General features: G+C 55.3%; 2 protein-coding genes across 6 annotated transcripts in view; one reads left to right on the plus strand and one right to left on the minus strand.

Moving 5' to 3' along the window:
* DHX8 (DEAH-box helicase 8) overlaps positions 1–4,210 on the plus strand; it is a 32,083-nt gene extending 27,873 nt beyond the window's left edge. The window contains exons 22-23 of one of the 2 annotated variants that reach the window (XM_058284316.2): positions 313–492; positions 1,504–4,210. In XM_058284316.2, coding sequence (XP_058140299.1) covers positions 313–492; positions 1,504–1,723 — 400 coding nt within the window. In that variant the 3' untranslated portion in view covers positions 1,724–4,210. The remainder of the gene's footprint in view (positions 1–312; positions 493–1,503) is intronic. The other variant, XM_058284317.2, reaches the window with a different exon arrangement.
* Positions 4,211–5,144: 934 nt separating this feature from the next.
* ETV4 (ETS variant transcription factor 4) lies at positions 5,145–20,234 on the minus strand. Of its 4 annotated transcripts, none has more exons than XM_058284320.2 (13): positions 20,210–20,234; positions 19,583–19,693; positions 19,304–19,397; positions 19,036–19,083; positions 11,767–11,820; positions 10,450–10,576; positions 9,826–9,987; positions 9,317–9,585; positions 7,443–7,523; positions 7,217–7,285; positions 6,838–7,010; positions 6,476–6,577; positions 5,145–6,099 (listed from the first exon to the last, which is right to left on the minus strand). In XM_058284320.2, the coding sequence occupies exons 2-13, from the start codon at positions 19,640–19,642 to the stop codon at positions 5,875–5,877; spliced, it is 1,464 nt and encodes a 487-aa protein (XP_058140303.1). In that variant the 5' UTR covers positions 19,643–19,693; positions 20,210–20,234; the 3' UTR covers positions 5,145–5,874. The 4 variants fall into 4 exon arrangements, with proteins under 4 accessions (XP_058140303.1, XP_004468064.2, XP_004468063.2 ...); XM_004468007.5 differs by lacking the exon at positions 20,210–20,234 and adding an exon at positions 19,903–19,985 and having other exon boundaries at positions 9,826–9,969; XM_004468006.5 differs by lacking the exon at positions 20,210–20,234 and adding an exon at positions 19,903–19,985 and having other exon boundaries at positions 7,458–7,523.
* Positions 20,235–21,485: the final 1,251 nt, after the last annotated feature.

Consider the following 21,485-nt stretch of genomic DNA (forward strand, 5'->3'; position numbering starts at 1 on the left):
GTGGCTGAGAATCACTTCAGAAAGTTTCTAAGAGGAAAATGATTTATTAGTTGTTGAAATGTTTTCATTGTATGTAAGCGTCTGGAATACCAATGGCCTGGAATACTCACCTAAGCTCTTATGCCCCCAATCTGCCTGCTATGTAGAATTGCCTTTGTATGCACTTAAAGCTGAAAGGGGGATCCTGGTGGCTTCTCTGGGGACCCCAAGATAGGGCATAGGGCCTCATCATTCTGGAAGATAGAAACTCTGAAAACAGACTAATCTCACATCTTTGTCCTCTCGCCCTCTCTCGATTTATTCTCATAATAGACACAAGCTGGATGTGGTCTCCTGTGGCAAGTCTACAGTTCGAGTGCAGAAAGCCATCTGCAGTGGATTCTTCCGTAATGCTGCCAAAAAAGACCCACAGGAGGGTTACCGGACCCTGATTGACCAGCAGGTGGTCTACATCCATCCTTCCAGCGCACTCTTCAACAGACAGCCTGAATGGTAGGTGGGCAGGTCCCGGGTCTGGGGGCTCTTGTGGGTAGAGAGAACCTGATGGCGACCCAGGCCATGGGCCAGCTTTCTTCAGGAAGTCCCAGTTACTGCAGGTGTCCATAGCTAATCTCATGAGGCTGCAGGTCCTTCGAAGCCTCTTATTTTTAAATCTATTGGCACTTTGTATCTTTGTCTTCACCCACCCCCAGCACTTCCTATTCTGACATTACTTTTATTTCTAGAGCATCAGAAGCCAGAATTAGGAACAATATCAGGCTCTTTTGACAGAAATAAAATCATAGGAGTTAGAACTAAGAAGGACCTTAGGAATTATCTAGTGAGGTGATCTTACAAGTATTTTTTTAGGTAGCCTTTTTCCCCCCCATGATTTAGAGAATATTCTATTAGTTTCTGTAATCAAACATGTAGATAAGACCTTAAATATTTCAGAGTGTTAACCCTGTACAAATGGGAAAAAAATTAAGTTCAATGTTTCTAGACCAATATGACTGTTAATTAAGTAGCATTAAAAACAGAACAAAACAAAAAAACTGGAATCTTACCTAAAACCCTAATTTAAAACCACCTTGTTACCATGGTGGATGAAGGGATGGAGTTATATAGAACCTTGCCTGCTAGGCATTCCCTATCCCTTGTGGCAACCTCTGAGGCCCCTCTTCAGGGCTCTAGAGTAATATGGAGACAGTTTGAAAAACTACCTCCCATTTTATGGAGCAGGAAGCAGAGGTCCGGAGAAGGGTCACATTTGGTTCTATGCCACTTAACTAGTTAGAGGCAGAGCCAGTAGAACATCCTATTTTAACAGCTTTCTAATAGTTAGAGGTATGTGGGGGCCTTAGTATTGGGTGTGGCTGTCATAAACAGACTGCAGTCTTTTGAAGAGTCAGGCAGGAAGGTAAGAGTGAAATGAAATGCAGGCTCAGTTGAGACCTGCTGGGGACCAGATTGGCTGTGGGGTGGGCCTGCACAGAGGCTTGAGCCCTGTCTGTCTCCTCTCAGGGTGGTATACCACGAGCTGGTGCTGACCACTAAGGAGTACATGCGGGAGGTCACCACTATCGATCCCCGGTGGCTTGTGGAGTTTGCCCCAGCCTTCTTCAAGGTCTCTGACCCTACCAAGCTAAGCAAGCAGAAGAAACAGCAGCGTCTTGAACCCTTATACAACCGCTATGAGGAACCCAACGCCTGGAGAATATCCCGGGCCTTCCGGCGGCGCTGAAAGGCAGGACTTGTTAGTTTGCCTCTCCTGCAGCAGTGGCCTAGGGTTTCAGTTTACCCTTACTGATAAAAAGCAGGCCCTGAGGATTCAGCTGCCGTAATTGAACATCATACTGGGCATTTTCTAAACTTGACTCTCACTTCTTCCCTGGAGGTAATAGAAACAGGGTTAAGAGCCTGGCCTTGGCCAGAGCCTCCAGCACCCAACCACCCCAAGTCACTGGGGCCTGTTGGGACTCACAGCCAACATGGGGAGATGTTGTTTCATCTCCAAAAAAGGTGCAACTTCTGCAGCCCTGAGATGGGAAAAAGGAGTCATCAAGCATCTGACACAGGGTCACAGTGAAGGCCATGACATACCAGCTGGTGTTCCCTGGAAACGGGAACCACGAAGTTCATCTGAAGTGTTGGCCCTGGTTCCTGTCCGTCTGGAAATATTTATTTTCTTAAGGAAACAAAAATGATTTTCTATGGCTGTTTCTTCTAGCTGAAAAGTTGGGATACTGGCAGGGCTTGCGTTGAGGGAGATTTAGTGGCTGTCTCTCAGGTGCACCTGGTGGAGAAGTCCCTGAAACCAGAGCCCCGGTCTCTCTGGGCTTGGACAGGACGCACGCCCAGGCCTCCAGTCTTATCTTTCAGCACCGGGGAGAGCCCAGCTCAACGTGGCTCACCCCATGATTAACCACATCCACTCTACAGAGCTCTGCAGTCTGGGTGCTTGAGTGGTTACAGATGTTGCATATTGAACACAGAATGTTCTCCCATGTTTCCCTCTCCCTCCCACCAACTCACAATGTGCAGTGTGTCCTGTTTCCTTTTGAAACATACTAAGTGACAGCACAGCCTTAATTTTGTTTTAATATTTTTTTCTCTGAGGTTCTAGATGGATTTTAGCAAAGGGTTTTTATGGTCCTGGCTCTCCTCCCACTCCTCCCCCACCCCAACACAAAACCGACATGACACCTCTCAGAGCTGGTTTGTGCTGCCCACATCTGTGTTTGCCATGTCCTTTGTGTTTTTTCCCTCACATTTGGTTCTCCCTGAACCTGGAGCCACTGGGGAGTGGCTGCCTCCTGGTGCTCCTCTCATAGCTCCTCTCAAAGGAGGCTCTTTACTTGGGAGAACTTCAGACAGGTACTAATAGATTGAGAAGCTTCTAGAAAGAAGAGAAGTTCCTGGGGGGTTTGGGTACATCCTACCTCTATTATGGTGAGGCCTACATGTGCTTCACCTCCCCCAAATAGTAAGTTCTGAAATTATGTTAATGTAGAACCATGTAGAATGGTATGCCAGACACAGGAAGAACCTGTACGATGTTCTGGGATATAAAGGAATGAAGGCTGTCACTGGGCAGCAAATAAACCACCGGAAAGACAATTCAGAGAGAAGCCAACAGAGAGGAATATAGGCCAGGGAGCTTGCTACCTGCATATCCCTGCCCCTTCATTAAGTGTGCACCTTCCAATTCTTACCAACTCCAGCCAGCAGTCAAGGGGCAGGGATCGTTGTGTGTTAATCTTTAAGACAGTGCACTCATACTGGCCCCTCCGAGATCCTTACCCCCAGGTGGGAGGGTTTGGGGTTTTAGCCAAGGTCGAGAAGGTGACATTTCAACGGGACAAAGGTGAGGGATGGTGCCGCTGATCATCTTGGGTTAGGAGTGCAGAAGGACCCCGACTCTGGGTATTCCTTGGACTTCTCTCCCCAAGAACTAGGGTCACTGTTCTGCTGTGACAACATGGCTGGGGTCTGAACTTTTTTCTGTTCCTCAGGAAACCAGTGTAGACAGCTGAGCTGTCTGCTAAGGGGAAGAACTGTCTGCTAACGGGAAGAAAGGGGCTCTGGCCACATTCTCAAGAACTCACCTGCTGCTCTCACACAGTGGGGTCCTTGTTGTTCTTCCTTGAACCAGTATTTCCAGGGATTGACAGCCCAGGGGAAGATGTGGCTCTTGTGTGGGAAACTGGAATCTTCTTGGCTATTAAAGTATATTGTTCACCCCAACCCAACAGGAGCCCGAGCGCAGGAGTTTCCTGCCCCTGCACTTGTGCTGAGTCTGTGTTGGGTTCGTGCATGGGGTGGGGGACTGGTCACCGTGGCCGGGTGGGCTTTGGGGTCCAGGGTTTAACATCATCCGCCTGGAGCAGGATTTTGTTTTAGCCCTGCCTTCCATAACCCAGAGAATTGCCTCCCTCGTGCGCTGCTGGAGCCCATTACTGTCTCATTAGGTATAGAACCTCTCCAAGTTTGAGGATTTGAACAAAGAGCAGTGAGGGTGGCTTGTTAATGAGCAGTTCCAAGGGCAGTGAATTTTACTTCACTAAAGTCTCAGCCTGTGGAGACTTCTCCCTTGTGCTGCTTCTCATCTAAATCCCAGTCTCCTTGTGCGCATACGCGGGACCTCAGGGTTTCCACCTGAGTTTTAGGCCTTCCTCCCACCTTGATAGCCTGGCTTTAATGTGGAATTAAATTATATATTTTTAAAAAACTTGTAATTCAAAAGTGACTTTATGATGCTGCTTAATCAGTCGATACATTGATGTTTTGTGTTTTTAGGAAAAAAATCGTGGCTTTTCATTTGTGGGTAATCCTCAAGAGATAGCCCTCACCTGAGGCAGCAGCCAGAGCCACCGGTGCGATTCTGGCTGGCCGGGTCTCAGCACAGCTGTGGTTCTGACTTGGTCTCCTTTCAGGAAGCTGTTTACAGAGGAGCTGGGTCTAGAACCGCCTCTTCTGCCCTCCTACCTCCTCAGCTATCCCGCTGACATATCTGCTTAGGCTCCCCTTCCAGGTATCACCATCTTCCAGCCCTGCCCTCTCCCACCCATGTCAAAGAAAACTCAGCCCCGGGGCTCTGGTCTCTCCCAAATTTGGGCAAGGAGAATCTCTGCTGACTTCTACTCACCCTTTCCCTGAAGATAGTCTCCTTTTCCTTCACTTGCCAGAACCCAGGGCCTGTTCTAGGCTCTCCATCTTGCCCGGGTACCTTTGTCCTATAGCCCATTCTTGTCCATATCATTAAGAGCAATCCTTTCATGCCAACATTTATCCCCAGCTTGAACAAAAACAGTAATCTGAAGCTGGGGCAGGAAGGGGGTACACAGTTTGGAGTCCACGTGGGCAGCACAGCCAGGGAGCAACTATGATCATAGAAATCGCAGGCCAGGACCCTGCCTGAGGGAGTCCCAGCTGCCCACTCTTGCTCAGGGCAGGGAGACTGCTGCAGGGACCCTCCTTGATATTTCCGGGTCCCCCCTAGGAGGAGGAAGAGTAAGGATCACTGAGTCCATTTTTCAGAGGTGGACTGCCTTTTTCCCAAGCCATCCAGAAGGGTCAGGGCCAGGTCTCAAACTCAGGCATCTGCCCCAGGCCAAGTCTACCCCCAGGTCCCTCTCCCATGGCAGGAAAGAGGACACAGGAGAATCAAGAGAAGCAGGGGCCTTTATTGGGGTCTGGCAGATGGGAAGGTGGAGGCTGAATCACAGGCCTGCGCCCAGGCAAAGGCCGGGGAGAGGCAAAGGCCCCCTTGGAGGCCCACCCCTCCCTGCCTCCACGTGGTTCTAATCCTACTCACCTCCACCCCCAGGTTCCTTCTCCAGCTTCCCCCTGCCTCTGGGAACACAGCACCAAGAACCCACAGCAGGGGCCCTAACCCCTCCAGGGCCACTGCTGGCACGCTGGGTGGCCAGTGCCTCCACTTGGTTCTGAAAGCCCCTCACTGATTTAAGGGGAGCAGGGCCAGGATGGGGCTTGAGGTGGAGTGCAAGGCCCAGGCTTGTCTCCCTACTGGGAGATCTGGGGAGCTCAACACAGCCCACACACATACCAGGATATAGTGGGGAAGCTTCTCGGTCTCCCAGAACAGGGCAAGCTCTTGTTCTCTGGGAGAAAGGGAATGGGAGCAGGGCTTGGGTCTTTAAGCAGGACCCATGAAGAGGCAGCTGAGCTCCCCTGGGGAAGAGGTGAAACCCCCTGGGGAGTTAAGAGACTCCCACCTTTGGACTTGCCATTTCTCCACAGCTGGTGAGCAGCTGAGTCTGGGCCAAGGTGACTGATGGGACAGGGGATCTGTCCCAGAGACACCCCCCACGCCATATTCAGCTCTATGTACACAGGGCAGAGCCCACCGCGGCAGGGGGTGGCTGTAGGGGGCTAGTAAGAGTAGCCACCCTTGGGGCCAAAAGGCTGGGCTGGGCCAGCCAGCTCTGGGAGGTAGGCAGGACTCTCATCCAAGTGGGACAAGGGGACTGTGTCCTCCTCACTGACCGGCCGGTCAAACTCTGCCTTGAGAGCTGGACGCTGATTGTCCGGGAAGGCCAGAGAGAAGAGGGCCTCGGGCTCACACACAAACTTGTACACGTAACGCTCACCAGCCACCTAGGAGAAGAGGGCACGGGTCAGCTTGGCCACCCCCATCTCAGTGTGGGGGAGGGTGCAGCCCTCCCCCCAGTCCAGGCAAATGGGCACATTTTCCCCCACGCTTGGTTCTCTTAAGAAGGGAGTTGTGGTTCAACTCCAATCTCCTTCTACCTATGTTTTAGTCCTTTCATTTGCTATTCAGCACTTTTTGGGAGAGGGGAACCTTAGGACTGTCCACTGTCCATAAGTTCTCATCCCCTACAGTTGGTTCACCATCTGCTCCTGCAAACTTGCTGAGGAATCTTCTTCCCCTCCAGCCTACCCCACTCCATCATCTTCCCAGATCCACTGCCCACCTGCCCACCCCCTTGTCCCAGGGCCCTTAGCCCCTGACCTTCTGCATGATGCCTTTCTCATAATAGTATCGGAGTGAGCGGCTCAGCTTGTCATAATTCATGGCCGGTCGGTTCTTCTGGATGCCCCAGAGCCTGGCGACCTAGAGACAGAAGAGATGGTATTTTAGGGTAGAGATACTAGCTCAGCAGAGGGAAAATGGGGAGCAGGTGAGAAAAGAACCTGAGATTTTTGGTGCAGAATGTTAACCTAGTGCTGCAACTAAGCATCAGCCCACAGACCCAGTCTTGACAAGAATTCAGGTTAGGTAAAGCAACCGATGGGAAAGGCATGTGGCACTACTTCCGGGTTCTGTTATCTCCAGACCCCAAAGCTGTTGGCAGGGACATCTGAGAGGCCCACCTCCTCAGGCTCAATTAGTTTGAACTCCATCCCCCGGCCTGTCCAGGCAATGAAGTGGGCATTTGTTGGGTCATCCAGCAAGGCCACCAGAAACTGCCACAGTTGCAACGCGCCCCGGCGCTGGTAAGGTGGCCCGTCTCGGAATGCTCCAGGCCCTTCCTGCTTGATGTCTCCTGGGAACACAAGAAATAGGTATGAGGATTGCTCCTTCTGGTCCCCTAATAACTCCTCTCCCCAGGGGTCTCTCCAGGTCCTTTCCCATAGGTCCCTCCCTCTCCTAACAATGAAATGTAACGTGATTCCTGGGGGGTGGGGGTGGGGTACAGTCAGAAGGCATGAATAAGACCCTGACCCTCCCATGATCAGTCACTTTTCTGACCTTCAAATTTCTCAGGGACGACGCAGACATCATCTGGGAATGGTCGCAGAGGTTTTTCATAGCCATAGCCTTGTGGAGGAAGTTGGGGGGTCACTCAGGTCTGGGTGATTCATTGATCTGAGCCCCAGATGTCCAGAGGGACAACTGGCCAGGGAGACCCTCCCCCATGACAGAGCCCCTCCCCCATTTTGGAGGGCTTGGAGGGAGAAAGTGAGAGCTGCCTTACCCATGGCCCCATCACCTGGAGCTGGCGAGGGCCCAGAAAAACCCTCTGTGTGAAGGTACATCGAGGTACACCCAGGGACATCTGTGGGGGGAGAAAGGGTGATGGTAGAAGTGGCCGGGGCAGCAGGCTGGGGCAGGGCTTGGCCCCCATCCTATTCACAAAGTCCTTGCCAGCCTGCATTCCAGTGACTATTCTTTCCCCGCTGCCTGCGCAGCACCAGAAGTTCACCCAGAGGGAGGGTGAGATTCGAGCCCCTCAGCTTGAGGCCTTGGGCAGAGGGCATGGATGGCAGCAGCTGGGGCTGGGCGAACTGTTCTCCAAGCCCCAAGATTCCAGGGAGCAGCTGTTTCCTGTGAGTTTAGAGGCAGGGGGAAAGGGGGAGGGCTGAACCTCCGGGGAAAGGGTCTGGTGTCCATGCCTGAGACTCGCAAACGTCCGGCCAGCAGGTCAGGTTCCTGGCCGTGTTTATGTGTGTGTGTGTGTGGGGGGGGGCGCCTGCATGCATCTGGGGAAGCAGTACCGGGCGCAGGGCGGCGTTTTTCAGGTCTGACAGCAGAGTACATTCCACAGGACTGAAACCTTCCCACTCCACCTCAGAGTCAGTTGTGCGAAGCCACCCATTCATGCTCCAACCCCTTCCCGCCCTCCCCCCCTCCACGCCCACCTATGAATGAGATGCTGAAACCCGACACCTTCAGGGAGGAGGCGGGAGGGTGGGCTCAGTCAGGCCTCCATTTTGTGAATGGAATTCCTGACTCCATTCAGAGGAAGCCCACGGGGGAGGAACTGGAGTTCAAGGGCATGTAACCGGATCCCCTCCGGTCTACAGCCTTTGAAGGTCAGAGGCAAGAACGTCTGCCTCTCCTTCCCTCCATCTCTGCCTGGCACTTCAGGCTCTGCCCCCCGGGTGGAGGGGAGGAGTCCCCTTCGGCTCTGGCTGGGGCAGCCGAGGGGTTTATCGAGCGTGCCCCTTCCCCTGAAAGCCCGTGGGCGCCAGGAGGAGGGGGAGTGTGAAGGTCGAGCCAGCTCGGAGCTAACTCTAATCTCTGAAGTTATTTTTCTATGGCAGGTTTGCAGACAAATTCAGGTTTGGGGCTGGTAAGAATGAAACAGAAGCCAGGCAGAAAGAAGACGGGTTTTACGGGCTCTTCCTAAATGAGAATGGTCCTCCGTTCTTGACACTTTGAACTGCAGCGTCAGCTTATTTGTGTACAAACAGGGCTGGGTGCATCTCCCTCCCATCAGTGCCCATGGGGAACCAGAATTTAAAGCAGGGCCTCCATCCAGCCCGACTTCCCGCGCCCAGGTGTGGCCAGGAGGTGGGTCATCCATCAACAGGGAGGCTGGGACAGGATGTGAACCCACATATTAACCCTGCATTCCTATTGGGAACCTTAAGCCTGGCCAGTTTCATGTTCATGTTTCTCTTTAAGCTTCTATAGGGACAGGGACTAATGACACACCCCGTTCATCTCTGCATCCCCCAACTCCTGCACACCCATCTTCCTGGCACAATACTTTGCTCTTAGCAGGTAGTTAAACCCCCAAACACCTACTAAATAGAAATAACTGCCTTAAGTTTCCTGTTAAGGCATAAGCTACCTTCGGGCAAAGATCTACATCCCACTCATCTTTTTATCTGAATAAAAGTTTGCTAATGGAAAATGATTTACTTTTGAATCTATTGGCGAAATATGTGAATGAGTGGGTAGGTAGGTTGGCTGAATGAACCAGTAAACAGATGGCTGGGAAGGTAAAAATTTGTGGGGACACATTCTGGGTTTAATGGAACTGTTCACTGGATCATATACCACCCCGCATCCGGCAGTCCCTCAAAACCACCCCTGGCCCCTCCCCAGGAGAGTCTCTCTTACCTGAGTCATAGGCGAAGTCTGTCTGCTCCTGTTTGATCACCACCCCTGACCCTGGGTACCTGTGCCCACTGATGCCACCTTGACCCACGGCTGGCTGGGCAGCCTGCTCGTACAGGGGGTCATGGTATTCCTGCTTGAAGCTCTGCTGGGGGTAAGGCAGGCAGGACTCCGACAGCTGGTGTTGGTAGGGGTTTGGGAGGGGTTCCCGGCCCCCTCCCTGAGAGGACGTGAAGGAGTGGCATATGTCCGGGGGCTGCTGGAAGACGGAGCTTTGAAGGAGAGGGAAGAGAAGAGAATCTTAAATTAACCCCTCCTCATTCCTGCTACAGCCAGAGCTGGCAGAATGGGCTCTGGTGGGGAGGGGAAGACAAATAAGACACAGTAGCCCTTCCTCCCGCTCCCTCTCCGCCCCCCCCCCCAGGTCCCCGAGAGCAGGGCACTCAGGGATGGAGGAACAAGTGGTGGAACACCTGGGCCCACAGGTGCAGTAGGTCTCCCGGTCTCCTTACCTGTGCTCCCCGAGGTACCCATGGCCAGGGTGGGGCTGGGAGGTGCCAGAGGATCTCAGGAAGCTCCGTTGTTCTGCCCGGGGAAAGGGCTGCAGGGGCGACTGTCCAGGGGCACCAGGGGCAGGGGACTTGATGGCGATTTGTCTGGGGGGGTCATAGGCACTGGAGTTGGGGGAGGGGGGGAGGCAAGGGGGAGGGGACAGAGAAGCCAGGCGAGCACCTTTGAGCTCTCCATCCTCAGGGGAAGTGAGGACACAGGGATTGTGAGAGCAGGAAATATAGAGGGGGCTGCGAAAGGGGCGGCCTGAGCCAGAGGCCCCACCCTAAAACTGAACCTGAAACTGGGTCTTGTCTTGAGAGCCGCTGGGTGGGGGGGCGACAGCAGGCCTCTGGTGGAGACAGACTCTCCGGGTCTTAACACACATCCCTTCAGTCCCGTTTGCCATTCTGACCCCTCAGAAGAACCCCTTAGCTGCACTGCTCCCTCTAATGGGAGCTGGGGATTCCTTTCAACTGCTGTCGCTGCTCACGGGGGGGGGGGGGGGGCCCTTGCCTCCCACACCCCCGCCCCAGTCACAGGGCCTCCCTCCCCCTGACACTCGCCGGGGCCAGGCCGGGGCTCACCTGGAATAAAGGCACTGCTCGCCATGGTGGTAGGGGGGAGGCGGCTTCCTGCTGCAGGACAGGGCCGGGTCTGAGCAGGGACTCTGGGGCTCCTTCTTGATCCTGGTGGTGGGGCTGTGGAAGGCTACTGTGGGGGGGCGGGTGCAGAACAAGGCCAGAGAGTGTCACCGAGGAGGCAGGCAGGGCTTCCCGGCAGCTGCTGCACTTGGAAGTGCGGCTGGGTGGCCCGTCCAGCCTTGTCCCCTCTCTGGGTCTGTTTTCTGAGGTCCGTAGCCAGGCACTTTGAGAACAGTTTGACTATTTACATCCTGTCTAGCTTTACACACCAGACCAATGTAAAATATTACCCAAAGGGACTAAAGTTCAACCTTTAATACAACCCCCAGCCCCCCCAGAAAACACCGTCGTACGAGTGAGCACCTCCAGCCTGAGGCCTGTGGTCTCCTGAGCGCTCTGGAAAACTCCAAGGGAGGGAAATGTGTTCTTATTTGGCGCTATAGAGAATCTTTCTTTTTCTGGTTAAGGATGGCTATTAGCCCACTTGAATGTCAGCTGAGTAACAAGAGACACATGCTCCTAATTATCTGTGAAGAACACTGCCCTTTCCTGTGGCCCCTGCTGGCTCCTCGGACTCTAGCCATCAGGCTGAACGGCAAAGGGTCGGCTCCAAGATGGGTAAGTGCGGGTAAGACTCGGTCTTGCTGCAAGCTGACCCAAATGCCGTGTCATCGACCGTTCTGCGGCGTTCGATTATTTGTGCCGTGTTTCATTTCATTGGTAAAGACAGCTGAGGGTGAAGTATCTTATTTTAAAGCAGGGTTTCTCGACAGTGGCACTATTGACATTTGGAGCGGATCGTTTGTTTGGGGGGCTGTACTGAACATAATAGGATGATTTTAGTAGCACCCCTGGCCTCTACCCACTAGATGCCAATAGTACCCCCACCCTGTGTTGTGACAACCAAAAGTGTCTATGGTCATTGTCAAATGTCTCCCAGGGGCCCAAATCATCCCCTTTTGCAGGAAAGCAACTTAGAACATTGGAGCCGGACCCTGCTGAACTGGCCCAAGCCCCTCAGTGCAGAGATAAGGAAACGGAGGATCAGAGGACACAAGGACAGACAGCCCTGGATTTGAGCCAAGTTCTTCATCTTCCAGTTATTACCTTGGCCTTTGAGTTCAAACCCAAGAATGGGGAACCCTGCCCTTCACCCTTTTCTTTAAGAGGGATGTTTGATCTCTTGTGAGTCTCTATCCCTATGACTCATTTCCTGTCCCCTCCCCGCCACATTCCCTCTATCCAGGACCCTCTACTCACAGTTTTCTGAATGGAAATCCGGAACAAACTGCTCATCACTGTCTGGCACCTGAGCTGCAGAGAGAGGACAGAGGTGAGTCTGGGGTGGGCACCCTGGATGGCAGCCGCCGGAGGCACCTTATTGCGGCCCTGCAGGTTGGCACTAGCCCTGGACGGGACATCAGTCCGCCTCCGACGGAAGGCAGTGAGGTCCTACCCCAGGCAATCGCAGGTCCTGGTTCCCTCCATCTCTGGGCCCCACTCAGACCCTGAGGAAAGGCACACAGAGCCTGCGTGTTCCCAGAACCTGTCCGAGCAGATTCCAGAGGCTGCCTAGAAGCTTTGTCTCCGTTATTCCCTCCATGTTTCTGAAGTGAAGCCAGCCCCGCCCCTCGGAGCTTACAAGCTCCCTCGCACTGCAGAGCAGAACACATCTGGGACAGGCAGGGATGACGAGGCGTGAGGTCCTACGGACTTCAAATCACAAGGTCTAGGTGGGCCCCAGAATCTGCCTTTGAACCAATCTCCCCAGGTGATCTGGAGATGCACAAGCGTGCCAGGGCCTGGAGGAGATGGAAGAGGGGAGAGAGGAAGGGAGGTGGAAAGAAGATGACAACAGAAGAGGAAGATGGGAACTGGGGAGCCCTGAAGGTCACAAGGCCTCATCCCTGGGGGAAAGATGGGGAGGGCTAGGCAAGGTGAAGTGTGATTAGTATTCCCAGGGTGCCAGAATGGGTAGAGCTGCATTTGCAGATTAGGCAGGAGACTATAATAGAACAGAGCAAGTCGGACAACCCAGCTCTGACTTCTGATTCTTATCTGATTCTTATCCTGGTCTCCCAAGAGGAAGGCTTCTCAAGTGGGTATCTGGCCGGGTACTTCCCCTGATCCCAGTAGCCTTGCTCACTTTTGCCCCCCTCTCAAGAATGGATTGCAGGGAAGCGGATGTGGCTCAACTGATAGAGCATCCGTCTACCATATGGTGGTCCAGGGTTCGATCCCCAGGGCCTCCTGACCCCTGTGGTGAGCTGGCCCATGTGCAGTGCTGCCGCGTGCAACGAGTGCCCTGCCATGCAGGGGCATCCCCGCATAGGCGTGCCCCAAGTGCAAGGAGTGCGCCCCGTAAGGAGAGCCACCCCGCGTGAAAAAAGGGCAGCCCGCCCAGGAGTGATGCTGCACACATGGAGAGCTGACGCAGCACAATGACCCAACAAAAAAGAGATGGAGTTTCCCAGTGCTGCCCGATAGTGCGAGCAGATGCAGAAGAACACACAGCAAATGGACATAGAGAGCAGACAACAGGGGGGACGGGGGGAGAAATAAATAAAATAAATCTTTTTTAAAAAGTAAAAAATAGATTGCAGGGAGTGTATGTGGCTCAAGAAGTTGAACGCCTACCAAATGCAATGGATGTGTCATGATGATGGGAATGAGTGTTGCTGGGGGGGCAGTGGTGGGGTGGGGGTGGTGGGGTTGAGTGGGACCTCATATATATTTTTTAATGTAATATTTTTACAAAATAAAAAAAAAAAAAAAGAAGTTGAATGCCTGCTTCCACATGGGAGGTCCCGGTTTCAGTTCCTGGTGCTTCCTAAAAACAAACAAAAAAGCCAAACAACAAGCAAAGAAATGAAAAAAAAAAACCAATCAGGGGAGCCATTGTGGCTCAGTGGTTGAGTGCCGGCTTCCCACGAGATCCGGATTTAATCCCTGGCCCCGGTACCTAATTAATTTTTTGGAAAAATAAAAAGAATAGATTGCAGCAGGGAGGGGAAGGTAGACACCAAGAAGAACTTCCTGATGATAGACCAAGATGAGAGTGCAAATCGGATATCCCAACTCTGGCCTCTAAAGTGAGGCAACAGAACCCGTAACCCAAGGAGACTGGGGGTGCATTCCCAGGAGACTGCTTTCAGATTGGACAGTGGGGGAAACTGAAGGGTAAAACGACCAGCGTTCAGGATGGCTGGTGAGGGTGAGGAGGACGAGTAGCTGGCTGGGGACCACCTCCACACCCCCCAGCCTATAGACATACCCACCCCTCTACTGCTTCCACCCGAGGCCAAGCCAGCAGACTTGGATTTCAGCCACAGCTTCCTGCAGAAACTCCCTCCTTCAGCCTCACCTGCTCCAGTCCCTTCTCCACGTAGCTGTCAAAGTGATATCTTTAAAAGAGAAATCCAGTCACTTCTCTTCCTCTAAAGCCCTCCAATGGCCACCGTCTACATCTAGAATGAAACCCAAACTCTTTGCCCGGGCCTTGTGCACGTGGCCCCGCTTCCCTCTCTGTCCTCCTGGCCGGTCACTCTGCAGCCGCCCAGTCTCCTTTCCATTCCTCGGCCATCCGCCTTCCCCCACTCTTGTCTGCCTGCCTTTTTCCGGCCATGGAGGTCTTAGCTCCTGGAGGGCCTGGGAGCAAGCACAGGGGGCTCTGGACCGACCCAGCCCCTCCCTCCTTCTGGTGGCTCCCCGTTCCCACGCATGAGAGGCAAATCCTCTCTCAGGAGAGCACCTCTCCTTACAACGACACCTACTTCAGGCTGTGCTAAGTGCCTGGCGGGAGGGTTCTTCACCAACTTGCTTTAAATACCAGATGCTTTTAATATAGGTTTATAAAAGTTGACTTCTTGACAGAGCAATTGGGGTGAGGGGGTTTAAGAATCAGGAGCCACCAGCAGCGAAAGAGCTCATGAAAAGTCAGCATAATACGATTCTAAAATGATCTAATAAATCAGAAGGATGGAAACCCTCCAGGCAAAAACAGAAAACACACAGCCGGCACTCATCTTTTGGGGACACTCTGGTACAAAGGCAACAGTTCCCAAGCTGGCCTGATTAAAGATAACCTGGGCATGGCTAAAAGTACAGATTCTCAGGTCCCTCCCCTGAAGAGTCCCATTCCACAGGCCTGGGGTGGGGCCCAGGCACCTGTATTTTTAACAAGACCAGTGGCCCTGAAGAATAGGCAGAGGTCAGGAAACACTGGTAAAGGGAGGGCGGCTGGGCTCAGGCTCGTGGCTGCTGCTCTGCCTCCTCAGACAGGCGGCACCTGCTGTGACACCACCAAGGGTGGTAGGGATGGGGGTGGCGGCGGAAGCGGAAGCAGGGTAAACGACACTTCCTCCCTGCTACCTAGGCCAGGAGAGTCCCAAGGGCAGAGGAGGTGCAGAACTGGGGGTGGGGGGAAGCGGGCTGACGCACTCTGGGCCCCCTCCTGGGGCCTCATTAACTGCCGTTTCCACTGAGGTAATGGGCTGGGGGTGGCTCCTGCTGGCGTCACTGGCCAGTTCACCTGACGCCCCAAACCGAGAACAGAGAGTCCCAGGGGTCACCTGACGTCTCTTCCCACCTCAGGCCTGGAGTCTTGACCAGAACCCCCTACCCGCTCCAGGAAGTCCCCAGAGGAGGCCACCCCAGCACAGAGATGACACCCCAGAGAGGAAGTGGCACCATCTTCCCAGAGAGAAATCGGCTGAGGCAGACAAGGCCCGAGCCGTGAACCCCAGTCCCTCCCCAAAACACTGGCCCTCCCTGGGGGCAGGCCCGGGCCCTCCCTCACCCAGAGACTGTCGACAAGGACAGAAATAGGAACAGTAGCACCAAGCCTCGCGTTCCTGGAGAGCAGGGAATTTTTAATTACCATGTTTGGTCTTGAGTGTATACCATTCTATTTATTTGTTGACTTGGCTGAGTTCTGGCTGCTCAGCCAGTGCCAGGGGTCTGCCCCCAATTCCATCCTGGCACGGAGGTGGTGTTCAGCTGCCTGGGGAGATGGAGGATGATTAATGAGGGGCTGGAAAAAGTGCCAAGCTAGCATGATGCCCAGAGAGAGAGAGAGTTTTAGGGAACATCCGTCAAGCAGGGCTGGGGGTGGGGGTCGGTAGAAGAGGAAGGGCTCAGGGGCTCCCAAGTTGGGCTCCAGAAGTGGGAGGGGAAAAGAGACAAGCAGCTAAGCCCACCGAGGCTTAGCCAACTCTACAACACATGCCCCAGTGCTTCCCGCTTCCTAAGGTCCAACTGCAGGATGAAGGAGCTTCTCAAGGAGTCCCTGGGGGTGGGGGTGGGGGAGGGGAGCTCCTGCTCCATTGTGTCACTGCCTGCCTTGTCTCTCACCCTTACCCCCACCCCACCCCCACCCTGGCAGACTCTACTGGAAGGAGCCAGTTCTCTATCTATGGAGGGAGACATCTGTTCCCAGGAGCCTTCTGGAAAGGGAGGAGACCAGGATGTAGAAGGAGGCACTGTACCTCAGAAAGACTGGGGCAGGGGGTTAACCCCCTCTCTCTCCACAGGCGGCTGGGGCACACGGATCCACACGCAGAGTCACACGCTGCAAGACGCGCACCTAATTCCTTTCACTCCACACTTGCGGCAACACCACAGCCCACAGGTGAACCGCATCCTCCAGGCACGCCCTTCTCACACAGTGTCTCTTTTTAGACCCACAAATATGACGAAGGTGGAAAGCCAGAGGGCAAGGGGCTGGAACCCTTGGGGGAGGGTTTGGGTGCAGTGTTTCCTACTCTTTGTGGGAGGACAGACTCGTCTTTGAGAATCTGATAAAAGCTATGGATCCTTTTCTTTTTAGAAAAATGCATATACCTTGGTGCATGCTGCACCCCCAACAATTTTACACAAATATAGAGGGCTCAAGGACCCCTACCCACAGAGCCTCTGGGAATCCACAGACCCGCCTTAGGGACCCCATGAAGGACCCGAGTGTTTCAGAGTCAATGTTCCTTACTACCAAATAGACCACAAAGTCATCACGCCCCAGGGCTCCCAGGGGCTTCCGAGATGCCTAGAAAAGAACCTGTGGCCAGAAGCAGCGCATCTGTACCCACAACCAGAAGCATATTGGGCTCAGCCTGCTGGAACCCGGGCTTCCCCGCCGCAGCCTGATTCTGTGTCCAGCATCCCGACAGATCCCAGGTACCCCGCCATCCACGCCCTCCTAGCCTCACTTCCTCTCCCTCTGCTAGAAACAACCCCATAGAGGTCGGAGCTGCCTCTCTAGTGCCCCACTCACACTCACCCCCAACGACTGGACTCTGAACCCACAACTGCACCCGCATCGCTACGCCAGCACCGGTTCCAGCCTGAGCATCCCCCGAATTCTTCACAGCACCACCCATGCAGCAAGGACTCCGGGCTCCCCTACAGATGGGGGGGCAAACCAGCTTCGCAGGGCGTTGGGAAGAAACGAAGCTGAGGGAGGGAGGCTGGGCCCCCAGCCCGCCTGACCTGCTCCCCTACTGGCAAGTTGCCAAAGGACCTAGTCCCTCCTTGCCGCCCCGAAGCTCCCCTGGGCTATGGGGGTCACTGACCTGGTGGGAAGAGGCAGGAGAGGAGGCTGGGGTGGTGCTGGGACGGTGCAGGGGGACAGGGCCCCGGCAGCTGCATCTGTCTCCGCAGAGAGAGTGGGGAGGAGCGAGCGGCCTCGCCATCCCCCCCTCAGGCCTGGCCACCCATCGCCAGCTGGGAACCTGAGCCGCTCCCTCAGAAGGAAGGAGAGGGAACCGAGGAGATCCCAGCCCCCTCGCCACCACCACCTCCTCTGCCTGGCGGTTCCCACCCCCACCTCCCCACCCACTGGATTTAAATGTACAGGGACTTCCAGGGCAGCGGCATGTCACACACACACGCACACACACATGCGTGCGCTGCCATAAGGACATGCTGCCAGACAGACACACGGATGCTCTCTAGACCCTAACAGCCAAAGGGTGGGGCTTCCAAGGTTGAGAGGAGATGAGAACATTTTCCTCCCCCTCCCAAACCAAATCCAGGCACAAATGGACCTGCCGCTACCAAAAAGCCAGCCTCGGAGCACACCCCCAGCTCTGCTCCGGGAGCTGCCCACTGTGGGGAGCGCAGGAACCTCAGCTGGCAGCAGTCGGGCGTCGGGAAAGGAAGTCTTTGAGAGAACATGGAAACTGACACCTCTGCCATCTTCAGCTCCAGCCTAGCTCCAGAACCCCAGCAGGCGGCTGGGCGGAGGGGGCACGGCTGCCTGTAGCTGGGAGCCGGGCCCACAGGGTTGGCACAGTTGGGGAAGAGCCACACAATGCCCCCAGTCCCTCCTGCACTCGCCCAGCCGTTCAGCCATTAATGCTACAAAATGTCCAGTACTTCCCCATGGTCAAAAGGCATTCTTTCAACATATATCTGTTGGGGTAACACAGTACCCCAAGACAGACCTATTCTCACCCCATGGATCTAGTCTAGGGTCTTTCCTTCTTCCCTAAACCGATAGAGGGTGTGAGAAGTTGGGTTTGAGCTTTTAAAAAAAAAGTCACCAAAGGAAAATACCCGGGTGGAAGGGATGGGGAGAGCCTAAGGAAGAGAAAGTCTCCAAAGATGGGGCGCCTAGGGTCGGGTTTCTTGGTTTTCAGAATGTTGAAATAAGGGAGCCTAAGACGGGAGTATTAAACCTTCTCTCTCAGAGAGGGTCTGAACTGCTGTTGTGCCTCCCACCTGCAGTCCCACCAGTGACACCACCAAACACACCAGCAGATCCCACCAGGAGACCCCCAGAACGCACTTGCCCACCCAGACAAAGCCCAGCCCACTAACCGCACCCCAACCAGCTCAGAGCTAAGCCCCCAGCACACAGGAAGGGGGGATTTGCCTGGGGGTGGGAGGTATTCAGGAGGGATGGAGGAGGGAGGACAGTTGCCATCAGAATTACAATCAAGGCTGTTTGGGGAAGGAGTCTTGAGCCCTTTTTGCCAAAGTACAGCAGAAAAGAATTATTTAAACTTTTGTTGTTCTTTTGGCTCAGACAGTAAATTGTTTGGCACTGGGGGTTGGGGAGAAGGGAAACCAAGGGGGTAAGAATCAATGTTTTGGCAACTCCTGAAGATGAGCAACAAACGAATTGCTCCTTCTCCCCATCCTCCCGTCCCTCCCCCTCCTCCCAGCACCTCAGCACCCCAACGTACATCTCTGCCTGCCTGGTAGCTGTGGCCAAACAGACTTTGCAAATGAAAATTTCAACCAGGAAAGCGGGCCTGGGGCCAAGTTCCATTCAAATAAGCAAATACCCCACACAATGGTCTGATTCATCCCCAGGCCTAGTTACACAAGCCTGGCTCGGGGCAGAGAAAATAAATATCAATATACGCGTCCCCTCTGGGCCCTGGGGAGAGCTGAAGGCAGGGACCCGGGAGAGGGCCTTTGGGAGCCCCTTGAGACTAGAAGGGGAGAGAGGAAGTGGCCTAGGCAGGAGCAAGAGGGGCCAGGGAGCTCCCCACACCCAAATATAGAAAAGGTCACAAAACTACTCACCTTCAGCCAGCCAGGTCTCCTGGAAGTGACTTAGATCCTGGAAGAGATCTGAGGGGCGAATAATGGGATTGGAGAAGGTGAGGTGGAGGGGATGGTTGAAGAGGAGCCCAACAGAGCCTGGTGACCCCCCGCGGGGGTAGGGGGTGAGCAGAATAACCAGGATCCCTGGGAGGGCGAGTCTCTTTGGGGAAATGGGCTGAGGCTCCAGGATCGGCCTCCGGAGTGAGTGCACCGGCGCGGGTCGTGGGTCGGCTCGCTGGCTCTTTACCTTCGGAGTCGGGGGGCGGCAGGGAGCCGGGGTCCATGAGCTTCCCCTGCGGGACCATCAGCGAATCGCGCAGGCTCCCATTTCCGGGCGATTTCTGCGGGAAGGGGGAGAATGCCCCCGAGTCACCCCGGTCGAACTCGAGGGTGGAGGCCACTCGGTCTGGGGGACGGGGCTGGGGTCCCGGGGTGACCCAGGGGCCGGCAGCCCAGGACCCCGCTGGGGCGGCGGGGAGGGGGCAGTGGGCAGGCAGGGGCGGGGCGGGGGCGGCGCGGCGCTCACGCTGCAGAAGGTGTAGGGCACTTGCTGGTCCAAGTATCCGCCTTTCATCCTCCGCTCCATCCGGCCGCTCCCTCCGGCGGCCAGGCCGGGGCCCCGCGCGGGGGCCGAGACCTGGGTGGGGGAGGGGGCTGCGTTCGCACACCGTGCGGGGAGGGCGGCGGGGGGGGGGGGGGGAGCCGGGACGGCGGGGCGGGGAGGGGGCAGTCCCGGGGCTCCGGGTCCGACTGCGAAACTTCTCCGACGCACTCCGGCCAAGGCGAGGTTCCCGCCCGCCCCGCCGGGCGCCGCCACCACTCCCCTCCCGCCAAAGACGGTCCCACCTGCTCCTGGGAGCCGGGCTCCCCGTCTCTGCTGCTCTCTGCAGCCCTGCTCTGCCCCGGCTCGGTTACATAAGACGTGTGCGTGTGTGTGTGTGTGTGTGTGTGTGTGTGCGCGCGCGCGCGGAGGAGCGGGCGAGGCGCGCACCCTTCGCACGCGCACAACTCCGGCGCCCCCTCCAACCCCGAATCCCAGCGCCTCCCACCTCCCGCCCTGGAACCTGCGGAGGCGGGTGGATGGGGAGAGTGGAGTGTGTTGAGGGCGAGGCGGGGACTCAGGCACTGCCCTCCTTCCCCTCGGCAGCCTCACCTGAGGCAGGGGTGTCGGTGCTGGAGCGGCGGGAGGGGCCCGAGCATGCCCCCAGGCCGGCCGCGAGGGCCGCGGGGTCAGGCCGGAGAGACGCGGCCCGGGCCCCCGGTCCGCCGCGCACCGGCTGGTTTTCCGGGCGCCGAGGACAGTTGTGAGCCCGGGGGAGCAGCCAATTGGTGCATTTCCTTCGCCTCGGGCCCCCCCTCCCCCGTTCCCTTTGTTTCATTGACTTTTGTGAATGAAACCCCAGGGCCGGGCACGCTCGCCAATCAGGGGCCTCGCCCGGCCAAATCGGGGGGCGGAGTTTCCCAGCCCAAGGGCCAATCGGAACGCAGGGGCTGGCTCTTGGCTTCATTCACCGCTCGGGCTCCCATTCATGAAAAAATAAACTCGCGGCCGGAGTTCATTCATGAAGAGCTGCGAGGAGGAAGAGAGGGAAGCCGAGACCCCACCGAGAAGCTCGGCGGCGTCCCCCGGGTCTACCGTGCGGCGAGCGCCTCCGACTGTGTCTGCACACGTCCCTGGGCATCCGCGTGTACTTGGGAGTGTGAACATGTCTCTGGATGCTCCCTAGGGGGAGGCGTGCGGGCTTGTTTGCACAGAGGAACAATAATAACTAGCATTTATGGTGCGCTCGGCTTCCACGTGTTCATTTCGATCCCATAACAGGGCGAAGTGGGTCTTTTGTTTGAAGATTGAAAATGAAGGCTCAGGGAGGTGCGGTGACTGACTGAGGTCACTCAACCAGTCACCACAGCTGGGATTTACGGCCCCAAGCCCCCCCACGCTCTCCGCCTGGACTTTAAAGCTCCTCTGCGGCCACGATTAAATGAATTAAGCCATGTTGCAACACTTGGTACACAATACGCAGTCAATACATGTAAGCTGGCACGAAATCCAGGCTTTTTCTCAAGGGTCTGCGCTGTGCAGCACTGTTTTGTGACCCACTTTCTGTTGATTGCAGCAGCAACCAGAGGCCCCAGAAGGGGAGATTTCTGCAAGTGAAGCTCTCAACTGTTTTTCCTTACCCTGAGAGCAAGCATGGGGTATCCATGAGCAAAATCCCAACGGGTCTGATGACCAGTGTCAGGAATGGGCTCGGTTTGGGCCAAGAATCTGGTCACAGCCTCTGTCATCTCATTCATTCACCACTTCATTCAAAAAAACATGTATTGTGCCAGACATAGTGTTGGATGGCAGGCAAACAGCTGCGACCAATACAGGTGTCTGATAGGGCTGAGCTGCTCACCGTGGGGGACACACAGGACACGAGGAC

The sequence above is a fragment of the Dasypus novemcinctus genome, chromosome 21 (genome assembly GCF_030445035.2).
Source record: "Dasypus novemcinctus isolate mDasNov1 chromosome 21, mDasNov1.1.hap2, whole genome shotgun sequence".
Lineage (NCBI taxonomy): Eukaryota > Metazoa > Chordata > Mammalia > Cingulata > Dasypodidae > Dasypus > Dasypus novemcinctus.

Excerpts from the sequence above, each read along its gene's own strand:
- ETV4 (XM_058284320.2), bottom strand. The coding sequence starts at position 19,642 with ATGGAGCGGAGGATGAAAGGCGGATACTTGGACCAGCAAGTGCCCTAC. Across the intron at positions 10,577-11,766 it reads GGATTTCCATTCAGAAAACT|TAGCCTTCCACAGCCCCACC; the intron begins GTGAGTAGAGGG and ends GCCCCCCCACAG. Across the intron at positions 7,286-7,442 it reads TCCAGGTGATGGGGCCATGG|GCTATGGCTATGAAAAACCT; the intron begins GTAAGGCAGCTC and ends TTCCTCCACAAG.